Raw genomic sequence first — 13,881 nt, 5'->3', positions numbered from 1 at the left:
GAAGATCCATGTGGCCAAGCGCCTCTTTGGCATTGTGACCCAATTGTCGTTCCTAAATTAAATTTTACAAAGGCCCCCTCACAGACTCCAGTGACTAACTATCACCTCCCTCTCCCAAGGTGTCAACCTTGCGGACCTCCTGAGCATCTCCTGACCTAGAACCACAACTCTCGTGTACCGGAAGACTATATATATAGTATAGCTTGATTATATATCTAGTATAGTTAGTTTATCATTATGTTTATGCATAAGTTCGTATAGCGCTCACTCCAAGGTACCATGGGTGGGTGGTCGACATTGTGTAAGTGTGGTGCTTATATGTTGTTTACCTGCAAATACACCCTATATTCTAGGTCATGTGGTAGCTCGCGAATGTGACACTCCCGTTGAGTCCTTTGTAGTTCACTCCCCAAATATAGGTGCACATATGGTCCGATTACGAAGATAGAGCGAGCTCTACCCTCAATCTATCTCCATAATATTCCTTTTGTGTAGATATGATAATGATCTTAGCAATGATTACTAGGCGTAATTGCACTAATCAAATGTATGCTTTGACTTGTAATTAAGAATGACTTAGGAATTATTCCTCTAATATTCAACCTGACCATGCTAATGCTATAGGAAGGAGTGCTCTGAGTGATTTATCCTTGTCAATACTTATTATTTATATTTATCTTATTTATGCCTTATTCCTGTTATGAGTAGAGGATTGGCTATGGTTATTTTCTCCTTCAATAGTATAAGTTAACAATACATATTCATGCTAGACCTTCCCAGTGGTAAAAATATAAATAATGATACCTAGAATACTCTCGGGTAAAATGGTACAATAGTATAATTATCTGTGCCCTTGCGGATACTTTCATACTTTTATATATATATTCTCTTTAGTCACTTGCATTAATAATAACTGCTTAGTATTATTCTAGTTGTAGTGCTAGGTAGTATCCAAACATATCTCTTGCATCTTCACTAGGGATGACAACCTAGTTAAGCTAGGAGATATTGGTTTATAATAGGTGGCTAAGAACCTCAACCAAGTGACACGTTAATAACTGCCATTAGTATTTCTAAGGATACTAAGGATTAGGATTTGAACTTTATATTAGTAGTAACCCTTAGAAATGCCAACAAGGGGCCGCTGAAGTTGGTGTGGGCGGATCTAGGCCATCGATGGTAGCCGATGGCCCCGGGGGGAACTGGATCCCCCCGAGTCCCGTGAGGAGGTGTGCGTGGAGTGGGAGGCGCGTGTGGCTTGGCTCATGTCCACTCCCACATGCTGGAGCCATAGAAAGGGCTGGACTACGGGAGAATGGGCGTACCTCTCACACCTGCTTCCTCGTCGCTTCTCCATCCGAGCGCCACCGAGCCTGCTCACATTTCTCCCTTGGCTTGTCTGCAATGGCGGAGTGGGACACCTCGAGGGTAGAGGGCGAGATGATGGAGGTGGCCTAGGCATGGTCAATCCTTCCCCCTCTAGATGGGATCTGTCGGATCCAGGGGCATCGGAACCTGCCCCCGGGGAGTTGCAGGTTGTCTCCTTCATCCCATTTCACCTCACTGAGCTTGGGGTTCCCACACACCTATTCGTGGGGAGGTAGCTCTACAACTTCGGGCTGTGGCTCCATGATCTGAAGCCGCACAGGGTGGCGCACCTTGCGGTGTTTCTCACCCTCTGTGAGTGCTATTTGGGATCGAGCCCTAGTTCGAATTGTGGAGGAGGATATTCCACCAAAATCTGAACGAGGACGGCGATGGATCCATTCAGTGGATTAGCGCCGCCACCATCCAGCTGCGCAACAATCTGAAGTTGTGGTACCTAGAGCCTGCCTTCCCCACCTTAGAGAAGGGGTGGCACTAGAAATGTTTCTACCTCTCTAGCCTTTCTAGATCCCTTTAGGCCTACTCCCTCGATCGACTAGGGCTGGTGACGCCATTTTCTTGGAAGAGCAAGCTAGACAGGCATGCCCTTGAGACCATCGAAGGGCTACTAGATAGGGTCATCGCCCTAAAGGAAGCTGGATTGACTGGCTGAATGGTACTTTGGGTCTTCTTGTTTCGCCGCATCCTTCCGCTGAGGGAGAGGCCAGCCCTTATGTGGGAGTACCTCAGGTTAGGGGACCAATCCGCGGCTATGGACGGTCACCTCCTAGAGTAACCTATAACCAGAATCGTGTGGATGGTACTCGGGTCTTCATCGGGGGAACCGGTGGTTGATGAAGGACTAGCCCTATTCTCGGTGTTCGAGCTGAGGCCTAACAACCTCCTGTATCTTTGGGTGGTCTCCATTCCCCCTAGCCCCATGGGGCAAGGGGCCGAGGCCACCCCTAGGGGCTCTTCTTTGCCACCAGGAGGCACGTCCCTTAGCCTGTCTTTGAGGAGTAGCCCTCCACCCAGGCTACTAGGAAGTGTCCCTGTTCAAGTTCCCCAGGGCAGGGGCGCCTTTGCAGAAGAGGCGCTTTGCCCTAAGGCTTTCTTTGAGCAGCAGGTGAGGGCCTTCGCCGGTCAGGTTGCCCCCATGCGGGAGCCATTTGTTCATTGCTTGATGATCCAGATGTTGACTGTAGAGAGCCCTCAACGGTAGGGGCTTTGGGCGATGCGGTGGCGCCGCTTCGGCCACTGGTGCTGAAGGTGTGTCGTTGCCCATTTACCGCCCCAAGTGGGTGAGGCGTCGAGGCTAGACACCATCGTAGGGGGGCGATTGTTGCGGCCCTAACGCATCTGGCGGGATCTAAGGCCATGGGGGAGGCCCCCTTTCAGGGGACCTTCCCCCCAAAGCAGAGGCGGACTGGGGGGAGACTGCTATCACCAATCTCCCACCAGCCCCGATGCACAAAGAGGCTGTCTCTTCATCGGTGGCTACGCCAGTCTTCCCTGCACCACCTGTTGGGGGGCCGCATGCACTGGACGACGGCCTAGGGTAGATACGTGGTCAGAGTTGATGAAGCAACGCAGTGCCTTCGACGACCTGGTCACCATCTTCTATGATTCCTTCATAGAGATGACAGGCCACGCAGGGGCATTCTTCGATCTTCAGCAAGGGATATATGACTCCTGCAGGGTAAGGATCGATTGATCAGGTGTGATGCCGTAGATGGCGCCATGGGTTCATCTGAATTCCCTTGTTACTGTTGTTGTAGGTGTTGCTCTAGTTCTCCCGAAGGAAGTAGGACTTGGTCCGGGAGTGGGAGAAGGATGCTCTACAGGTGTTCCCTAGACCCTCTGGAGGGGGTAGGAGATCCTTGCCCACCCTGTTACCCAACCCTTGTCCCCCGCCGAGCTCCCGAGTGGAGGCGCTGACGGTGGCGCTCGTCTAGGAGCATGACAGGGCGCGTAGCACCATGGTGAGACTGGAGTTTGAGTTGGTGGCGGATCAAGAGGCCAAGTGCACCATGGAGATGAGGGTTGAGGTGTCCTGACAGAAGGTTGCAGAGGCGAAGGAGGCACGCTGGACAGCCGAGGGCATGGTCACGGAGCTAAGGGATAGCCTATTCTGAACCCCACAAGGCCCAACAGCTCGTCATAGGTGCGTCCTCTTGTCTTACTTCTTTCCCTCACCCCCGGGGTGGGGCCTTTTGTTCTAGGCCACCATGAACCCAGTGCTCCTTCCTTCGCATGATGCAGGGCTGCGGGCAGAGCTCACAGATGAGCATGGCAAGGTTCTTTAGCTAGAGGAGGAGGCAGAGAAGATGCGCACAGAGCATGACCACCTATGGAAGGAGCTACAGGTGGAGGCGAAGGTGTTGGAGGATGGCTAGACCACCCTAATGGAGCGTGGATTGGAGCTTGAGGTAGCGCGAGTAGAGCTGCATGAGCTCACCGCCAGCGCGCTAGTGGCATGCAAAGCCTGGCTCCCCCTGCCGCCCTAGGAGGGGGAGCTCAACCTCATTGGCCGAGTGCACTCCCACGTGGTCCATGTCTCACAAGTTGTCAAGAGCGCGGTCCGCCAGGGGGCCTCCGCAGCCCTGACCCTGGCAAAGCTTCAGCTCCCGAAGGTTGATTTGAGCATAGTGGCCCTGGGCATGCCCAAGGAGACATTCAACAAGGAGCTAGAGGAGGCCAAGGGCATAGTGGCACCCTTAGTTGCTGCTACGGTGGGCATCATCGACAGCAAGATGCTGCTGGTTGATGAGTACCCAGAAGAGGACGACACGCCCGTTGGCTCCCCGGCGTCCCTGTGACCGGCACAGCGATTTGGCTATAAAACTTGCTACTTGTAATTTCGAGGGTTCTTGTCCCACTTCGAACAATTGTGACGCTAAGGGCATGCCCGCCCATCCAATCTGCGTGCTTTTCGTCACTGCTTCCGCTCCACACTCTATTCGTCTCGGTGGGGAGCGTCCCCGGAGCCTGCTTCCCTCTTTCTAGGCCCGGTCATCATCAACTGTTAGCTCCATTGGCCTAGGTCATGCCCATGTGGCGTTAGGGTGTTAGCTTATCCCGCCCGATGGCCAGGGCAAGGAGAATAGGGTGGCATGCTCCCCGACTGTGAGATCGGGGCGAGGAGGATCGTGGCCTAAAAGCGAGTTGATTTGAGTGGGCAAGTGTGTCCCCCAATGGCAACTTGAGAGAAGAAGAACATATGGAAGAGAGCTTAACGGCAGGGGGACTTAGCTGTTTACGGAGTTAGCACATTGCTCCCTTCGTCGTGCGGGCCCATTTTCGTGCAGGGTTCCTTCATCGTGGAATGCCTTAGCCGTGATCGAGAACCCACCGGGGAAGCAGACACCATCGACTAGGGCGGTGCTGCTCGCTCTGGCGACGAGGTGGCTGGCTCTAGCCACCATAGAGCCAGAATCACACTTGACGCTGCCCCCTACCTAGCGCACCAGCTGTCGCGGGGTCAAAACCGTGGCAAGCATAGTTGTTCGAGTTGGTGTCAGAGTACGAGTCTCTAGTCCTCGGATGGACTTAGGAATGCGAGAATCACACAGAGAAGACGCAATGGTTTATCCTGGTTTGGGCCAATTTGGTCCCTACGTCCAGCAGCTGATGATCCTTATACTCAAGATCACTTGCACAGACGTACACATAGTTAGTTGTTTAGGATAGGGCCTCTAGGGCCGAGTTCACCGCACGGCACCGCCGTGACCTCTCTGGTCCGCTGCCATAGGCACCCGTTGCCAATGGCAACCCTACCATCGGCCGTGGCGTAACCCCGTGAGCACCGTGCACCTATTACATGCCACCACCGAGGACCAATGCCGCCGGCGTGGCCAACTCTAGCGAGCCAAACCTCCCCCTCCCCTGTTCTGATGATGTGGCGGTCACCCCCGCCCGCCGTCGTTCCCTCTCTCCCTTCTCTATCTCTGACGTGTGGGCCGGGCATGGAACGACGTTGCCGTCACCGTCAACCCCGTTCATCTCTCTCCCTCTCTTTCACTGACACGTGGGCCCATAGCCATAACGCCAACGCCACCGTCACTGCTGATGTAGCTAGGGTGACCCACCTATCATCCACACACACAGAGTATGCTTTAGAAAATGCTGGGTACACCCGCCTAATGTACCCAGAGAGTTAAACATACATCTTCCTAGTTTAGAAAAATTCCCACAAAAATTGTAAATAAAGTAGATGCATTAGGGAATTAAATCATGTAGTTTGCACATATTTTCATGCACCAGAAAATGCATATAAAATTCCACCTAGTTAAATAACAATAGAATAAACTTCTAAAATATGTAACTTTTAAACTCGAACTCCTTTTTGCATGAAATCACCTCAAGAATTCATCTAAAATCCAACCTATCATTTGCACCTAGTGCCACCATATAGTTATATGTTTGCTTTTGCCCTTTCTTTTGTGGTTAGCGGTAGTCTTATTTTCGATCGATACACCCGACAGATGACGGTAATTGTTAGGAGGACGAGGACCCGAATTTCGTAGATGTGCTGGAAGGTGACAATGATGAAAGCAAGTCCTAGCTCCCCTCCCTACCATCTTGCTTTAAACCACTGAAATGCTAAAACATGACTATAAGATTATTATCCTAGAATATGAGCTCGGTCAATGTGATATGATTATTGTTGAATTAAGATAAATAGTTATATTGATATTTTATGAGCTCTACACTGTGAATAGACTTAGGGATAATAATGGAACTTAAAATTGTTAAACCTCAAACTAAACCCCGACATGGGGTGAGTGGTGGTAAACTATGGAGGTAGTTTACCATGGCAGGGATGCCTGGAGAGGATTCCTGTGGGAGGTACTCACATCGGTCACATAAGGACCGGTTCATAGTCCCTCTCGCCCAGTGAGTTATTACGTACAACCACATATCTATATGGGTAGGCTTGATCTCACACCCCATTAGATAGAAGTATAATTTCTACTAGGAGGCCGGTGAAGGCAGCGGAATATCAGGAGCCAACACGGGGATAGGTTTTCTTCCATGGTCTGGTTGGTGTGGATGCTATGTGATCTTCCACGTTAAGCTTTTGGTTTTTTGCCGCATTCAAGCCCTTTATTTTCTTGGCCGTGTTTGAGCCATGTTTTCTTTTGTGATGATTTGGTATCATCACATTGGGGGATTTGGTATTTTCCCAGTTTTTGTGTTTCCAACCCCTAAGAAGCCGTAGTAGAGTTATATGGACATGTAAGGTCGCGTACATTCGGGTAAGAGGTCTCGTTAAGTCTATTTCGTCCACTAATCATGGATGAGGTTGCACCTATTGTGTGGGAAAATTTGTACACCTCTGCAGAGTCACTTAAACCTATTCGAATAGCCACGTCCTTGGAATGGGCAAATACTACGATGGGGTACTATGATTAGATTTACTTTTATGTGTAATGAAACTGGTAATGGAATTGATGCTAATCTGGATACGAATGGTAATACTCCGCTAGGACTCAACCCTTAATTATAATCACCACTACACTTCTATTTCCACCCTATGGTTAGGGCTTGTGGAGTACGTATGTACTCACTCGTTGTTGACACACAGACATCGGCACGGAAGAAGACTATGACTTTGACGAGGAAGCGTACCACGAGGACGAGGATTCCCGTAAGGAGATACGTTCGTAGGAGTATGACATCGAGACTAGGGTTTTAGCAGTGCTCAAGTTGCCTGTAGAATAGGACACCGCTTCGCTGTATAATAATCACGCTCTAGAGACCACCAATAATGCCGTTTGACGGCCATAGTCTTCCGCTAGATATGTAGCCTGTCACCATGCCCCTTTGAGCGACTGTTGTAAGACCTTATTTCTAGCTATCAATAAAGCTCGAAATCTTTTATTATATATCTGTGTACCATTCCTATGATTTGTGCATATGTGTGCGTGATCCTGGCGCAAATGCAGATGCACATAGGACTCTCAAATTGAGAGGCCGACAAAAATCATCTAGGGTCCCAAATTATATTTTACATTTTGAGATTTTGAAATTTTCAAACCAACTCATATGGAGAGACACCCTAAATCAAAGTTATAGTAATCAATGAAATAAAAAATTTGCAGTTCAAATCATTTTTTATTTGAAATTGTTTAGAAACCAAAATATCAATTATATGAAATTAATAGATTTTCAGGGACAGTCCATCCGCTAGTCGCTATTTATATTTTGAGGAGCGACGATCGATTTCTGGAACAAGAAACATAACACCTCTAAAATAAACCGTTACTTTAGAAGTGTCGTGACATACCATCTTTCTTAGCCCATTTGTGCATACTTAACCAAAACCTATTATGCTCTAGGCCTCTAACTTTACAAATATGAAATATATACCATGAAAGTAAGTAGTTATTTTTGTTCATAAAGGAAAGTGTGAGTGGTCGAACAGGTCTATCCAATGGACAATCTATAGAAAATAGTGGAAATTAAAATTTAAAAGAACCAAAAGATAACATTTTAGTAGGTGAGGTAATGTGCAGAATTTCAAGTCTGCAATAAAATAGAAAAAAACATATATGGCTGCAAAGGAACACTTTTTTGATTCAAAAAGACAAGATCAAGAATATAAGGTGTGGTCGACCAGTTGGCACTCAGTGAAAACGTTCTGGTTTTGAACAATGGTGAAAATTCATTGTAAAGAAAATCAACAAGTTAAAAGTAACACTAAAGAATCTTGAATACTACACGAGTTTATGTTGTGAAATCCATTCGAAATTGCATGTTCAAATTTGGTTCCACATACATGAGATTAAAAATCAAAAATTTCTTGTGCAGCACCAACGGTAATGCAACAAACAGGACATCCGACGCCAGTGACTCCCCTCCGGACGCGTGGCGTGAAGTGCAGCACAACTTTATCTCACTGTCGCACCCGCCACTCGCCTAAATAAATAAAAAAACAAAATCAACTCCTGGCCACCTCGCTGCCTACCCAACGAGCTCCTCTCTCTCGTGCCTTCCTGCTGCTCCGCTCTCTCTCTCTCTCTCTTGCTTGACCACCCCGGCGCTGCCCAATGAGCTATGCTCCTCACTCTCGTGCTTCGCTGCTACTCCACACTCTCTCTCTCTCGCTTGCCCACCCCGGCGCGCGCCCTCCCCCACCCCGACGACCTCCTCCCCCACACTGGCGGCTCCTTCCCCCACCCTGACGGCGCCCCTCCCCCCACCCTAGCGTCCTCACCCAGCGGGAGCCCCCAATGCCACATATCCGGTGGCCCTCTCCCACACCCCGACGAGATCCATGGAGCACGAGCGAGATCCATAGAGGTGGCGCGATAGTATTGCAGGGGAGTGGGCGGCTCACCCGCACACCGGCGTGGCACCCTCTCCACCCCCGGCAACGCCCTCTCTCAACCCGGCGACCGAGCTCCCCCCACCCTGGCAGCCATGGCGCTCATCGCCCCACATCACCCACCGTCGCAGCCGAGCCAAGCCCGGTACTGGTGGTGCTCACGCGCAGCCGCTCGCCGCAATCTCCGACCCGACGACTGGAATGGACCGGCCCAGCCTTACCCTCCCCTATGCATATGTATGTTTCAAGTGTTTCAGGCATTTTAGATGTATGTTGCAATTATTTCATATGGATGTTGCAAAAGTAGATCTGGGGATGTTGCATATGTTGCAAGTTTTTCAGAGGCATGTTGCAAGCGTTTGTTCAAAATGTTTCATCTGTTTCTAAACGTATGTTGCAATCGTTTTGATCTAGATATTGTATATGTTTTCACACGTATGGTGCAACAGTATGTTCCAAAATGTTTCATCTGTTTCAGTCTTCTATTGCAGCAAGTGTTTTCATGTTACAGGTTGCAAGTGTCCAATCTAGATGTTGCATATGTTTTCACACATATGTTGTAAGTGTAAGCTCCAAATGTTTCATCTATTTCAGAAGTATGTTGCATTCAAGTGTTTCATGTTATTCCGAGAGTCAGGGGCGCTGGGGAATGGGGCGCGGCGAGCCGACGGATGTGGCGCAAGGCGCGCTGGGGGCAGGCGATCGGGGGCACGATGGGACAGGGGTGCGCCTTCGGGGACGGGGTGAACGAATAGGTATGGGGGTGGGTGCATGGATGGGGGCGGGTCAGGCGTCAGAGCAGGCGTTTCGGGTGTGTGGGCGGACATGCAGATAAGGTGTGGGATTTTTTTCACATATTAATGTTTTAGGGGATTTTGCATCGTCCAACGTGGTCCGGACGCTAACAACTCCGCAGCAGACCGCCAAAATCATACAAAACGGCTTAAAATTTTGCATGGCTTAAAATGTCGCGCATTAAATTGTGGAAGGACTACGGTATAAGCTTGAGCATCTCCAACAGTTTGGTAAATCACTTGCCATCCTTCAAAATTTGGCAAAACATGCAAAAATCGTTCTCCAACAGTTTGCCAAAGTTGCTTGCCAATTTTCCCGACTTGCTATCTGTCGTCGCCGTGCGCGTATATTTACGCGTGCGCATCGGTGTTGCCATCTTGATCCCGTGCATCTCCGACTTCCTTCCCGCGCGCGCGGACAATTCCACGGCCTCTTCCCGCGCGCCGCAAGGCCGGCCGGTGTCCATATATTTCGATCCATCCGTGTTGACCGCATCCACTTGCTCGTCGCGATCGGTGGCTTGCGATGGCGCCAAAGAACCGGGCCGCCGCCGCGCCCAGCACCCCGTCGTCGCCGTGCTTGGAGATATCGGCCGCCGCCAAGAACCCCGATCGGTCCTTGGAGACCCCCCAGCACCCGTCGTCGCCAAGAACCCCGATCAGGTCCCGGCCGCCTCCGCAATCAGGTATCCTGCTTCATCTTTTCCCCGTCGATCTCCATGCCTGCTCGATCTCGTAGCCCGAGTTCCACCTCTTGTTCAGCTGTAGCCATCGTTTAGGGTTGTCTGTTGCTGCTCTCTGTATAGGGTTGTGTATGGATTGTTGAATGTCATCCACTAGATCGCTCCTTCATGTTCCTGCATGTATGTTGTGTAGGTAGTCAGTACTTGTAGTTGATCTGATGGTTCTCATGGTTTGCTGCCGTTGATCTGATGTGGTGACGATGTCCATGGTTTCTGTTTTCATGCCCAAGTAGATATATATGTCATGTGGTCTACGATGGTACTGTTCCCCTTTATTTCTTTACCGCATCATGTGTAGTCATATTTTTTATGATGTGTACACTCAACAGTAGGAGCCGCGCCACCATGAATTCCTTGCCTTGTTGGTATAGTTTGTCATTGCAGCATGGTCCATTGGACAATTATATTGCTCCCTGATATTACCTCTTTTTGTTTTATAAATTTTGTGTGTAGACTCAACAAGATGGCAGGAGAAGCATTCTTGTCGAACATTCTTCTCAATGGACATTATGGGCATGTTGCTGGTCTAGATGACATCACCTTTCCGATGACACAGAACTCCCAGAGTACTCATGGTATTCCTTCTGAACTTGAACCACCAATTGATGTGGATGTACATGCTAGTCGCAGTACAAAGGGAACAAAGAGGCAAAAGAATTTTCACTGGAAGGAAGATGAAGTAGTATGCTCAGGTTGGTTAAATGTTAGCAAAGATCCAATTCATGGTGCTAACCAAACTCGATCCACTTTTTGGGGTAGAGTTCATTTGTTCTTTGAGAAGAACAACAAAACTGGCTCTGTTAGGACAGAGAGCTCCATCATGCACAGGTGGCTGACAATTCAATATCAAGTAAACAAGTTTCATGCTTGCTATGACGCCATTGAGCGTAGGAATCAAAGTGGATGCACTGTCCAAGACATGGTATGTTGTATATTGGTTGCATGTATTTCCTTTCTATTTTACTTCAATTATTTGGTTTTCAAATATATATATGTATATTGGTTGAACAATTAATTTTCCTATGCAGGTTTCAGATGCATTGAAGATGTATATGGAAATAGAGGACAAAAAAGGATTTACGCTTATGCCTTGCTGGAAGATACTCAAGGGGGAAGACAAGTGGGCAGCAAAGAGAATAGAGCTTGCTGAGTTGGAGAAACTAGCGAAGCAGAAAATAAACAAGAACACCAAGAAGGCGTCCAGGCCAAGGGAAGAAGAAGAAGCTACCAACAATGATGAAGCTATGGTGGGTGCTGATCAAGAAACCCAAGCAAAAGAAGCAAGGAAAAGGCCAGATGGGGTAAAGAAAGCAAAAGAAGCCCTTAGGCGAGGTGGTGGCGAAGCTTGCATGGAGGCTTTGGACAAGATGTGGGCAAAGAATGAAGCTTTCGACATGGAAAAAGAGAAGGCAAAGGAGGAGAGGTTTCTTGCTTCTCTTGAGCTAGACAAGGCAATGCTAGAACTTGAGAAGAAGCGTGTGGCAAATGATGAAAAAAGGGCCGAAGCAGAGTTGATGAAAGAAGAGAAAGAAATAATGCTAGTGGACAAGAGGTCTCTCGACCCACTTCAGCTGCAGTGGTGTGAGATGATGCAAAAGAAGATCATGTCAAGGCTTTCACCAAATTAGTTTTAGATATTCTCATTTGAGTTGTGGAATTATCAAGCCTTTAGTTTGTTTTTATTTGAACCTATGTTTCATTCATCTTCAGAACCATTGTCGAAGTACAATGCCATGTATCGGATTAATTTGCTTTGAATTACAAGTTATTGTATGCATCAGTACTTTCTTCATTTGAGTTTAAAATGTCTACGTGAATGCTACTGCTGCTCATGGTGTGCATGCTACTGTGTGCATGGCACTGTTCCTGAAAGTGGTGACAGGAAACATTCAGGTTGTTAGGCTGAGGAAACACATGTGTTCTGTTCTGTTGTTGCTCAGGTACTGCTGTCCATCCTGTGCTACTGATCCTAGTTGTGCTGAATGGTATACTACTACGCCGACAAACCGAGATATATATTAATATATGTTTCTCACGAGATAGGTAATATAAAATATAAATCATTAGGTAATATTGTTTTGTCCATCACTATAAAATATAAATCACATAAAATTATTATGTAGCTAATATAAATCTGGATGATGGTTCCATAGGTGTTCGATGAGGTCTTCTTTCAATTGCACGTGTGTTTCCTTGTTCCTGGTCATTCTTTGCGCCTCAATATATCCATCAAGTGTACAAGTAGGCCGGCCATGAGCAAGTTCGACATTCTCACCACCATAATCAAAACGCTCGTTAGGGTCGACCACGAATCCTTCGTCTTCCACAATCATGTTGTGCATGATCACACAAGCCCTCATGATCAATGCTACAGTCTCAATGTCCCAAAAGCGAGCTGGTCCTCGAACAATGGCAAACCTAGATTGAAGAACCCCAAAAGCTCTCTCGACCATCTTCCTTGCTGCTTCTTGCGCTTTGGCAAAATATTGCCTCTTGTTCCCCATAGGAAGAGTAATGGACTTGACTAAAGTAGCCCATGACGGATATATACCATCTGCAAGATAATAACCCATATTATAGTCATGGCCATTAACATAATAGTTCACTTCTGGAGCTCTACCTTCTGCCAGGTTATCAAACAAAGGAGATCTATGAAGAACATTGATGTCATTATGAGACCCGGGCATTCCAAAGAAGGCATGCCATATCCAAAGGTCGTTCGAAGCAACAACCTCCAAAATTATAGTGGGCTTGTTCACATGCCCCTTGTACTGACCCTGTTTATCATATGGACAGTTCTTCCACGCCCAATGCATACAATCGATGGACCCTAACATTCCTAGAAATCCTTGTTGCTCACCCATTGCAAGTAAGCGTGCTGTGTCCGCCACATTGGGATATCTGAGGTATTCATCGCCAAAAATTTCAACAACTACAGCAACAAACCTACGTAGGCTCTCAAGTGTAGTACTTTTGCCAATGCGTACGTACTCATCTGTCACATCAGCTAGAACCCCATAAGTGAGCATACGCATTGCGGCAGTGACTTTTTGGAAGCAAGTCAATCCAAGAACGTTGGCCGCATTCCTTTTCTGCACAAAGTACTCATCGTGTGCTTCAACAGCATTCATTATGCGTAAGAAAAGTTCTCTAGACATCCTGTACCTGAAGAAAACAAAACTAAAGTTTCACAACTCTAATAATATTTGAGCACATGAAACAAATTAATCCGAAGTTAAAGAACAAGAACCTGCGACGGAATATTTCGGGGTCGTATGTTGGATTGTCCGCCAAATAATCTCGAAACATCCTGTCATGGCCGCCTTCTCTATCACGGTTAAGAACTTTATGACCTTCGACAGAGCCACCATGCCTTCCTTTGGCATTGGAATAGGTTTGCACAATTGGAGCTGCTGATAATATCAGAGAGTCATCATCATCGGATGATGAATCTTCCAATTGTCTTCTCGCTCGGGATCTCTTCCTAGGCATGATTCCTGACCACGAGCAGAGAGGATCAAGAACAAAACCTAGATCACTTGGAGTCCTATAGGAGGTCTACCGGACCTGATGGGACAAGGAGATGGGAGCCTTGGTGGAGTTCCTGACCTGCGACGGGACGAGTACAAGGGGCACGGCGATCCTGCGA

General features: G+C 47.9%; 2 protein-coding genes across 2 annotated transcripts; one reads left to right on the top strand and one right to left on the bottom strand.

Moving 5' to 3' along the window:
- The first annotated feature begins 10,142 nt into the window (after positions 1–10,142).
- On the top strand, positions 10,143–11,860 carry LOC136485378 (glutathione S-transferase T3-like). Its single transcript, XM_066482276.1, has 3 exons — positions 10,143–10,175; positions 10,686–11,154; positions 11,261–11,860. The coding sequence occupies exons 2-3, from the start codon at positions 10,696–10,698 to the stop codon at positions 11,858–11,860; spliced, it is 1,059 nt and encodes a 352-aa protein (XP_066338373.1). The 5' UTR covers positions 10,143–10,175; positions 10,686–10,695.
- A 495-nt stretch (positions 11,861–12,355) lies between these two features.
- Positions 12,356–13,724, bottom strand: LOC136486006 (protein ALP1-like). The gene is made up of 2 exons (XM_066482770.1): positions 13,483–13,724; positions 12,356–13,397 (listed from the first exon to the last, which is right to left on the bottom strand). Exons 1-2 carry the CDS (start codon positions 13,722–13,724, stop codon positions 12,356–12,358), a joined length of 1,284 nt encoding a protein of 427 aa, XP_066338867.1.
- Positions 13,725–13,881: the final 157 nt, after the last annotated feature.

The sequence above is a fragment of the Miscanthus floridulus genome, chromosome 10, assembly GCF_019320115.1.
Source record: "Miscanthus floridulus cultivar M001 chromosome 10, ASM1932011v1, whole genome shotgun sequence".
Taxonomy (NCBI): Eukaryota; Viridiplantae; Streptophyta; class Magnoliopsida; order Poales; family Poaceae; genus Miscanthus; species Miscanthus floridulus.
This window is presented reverse-complemented; position numbering and strand designations above follow the sequence as displayed.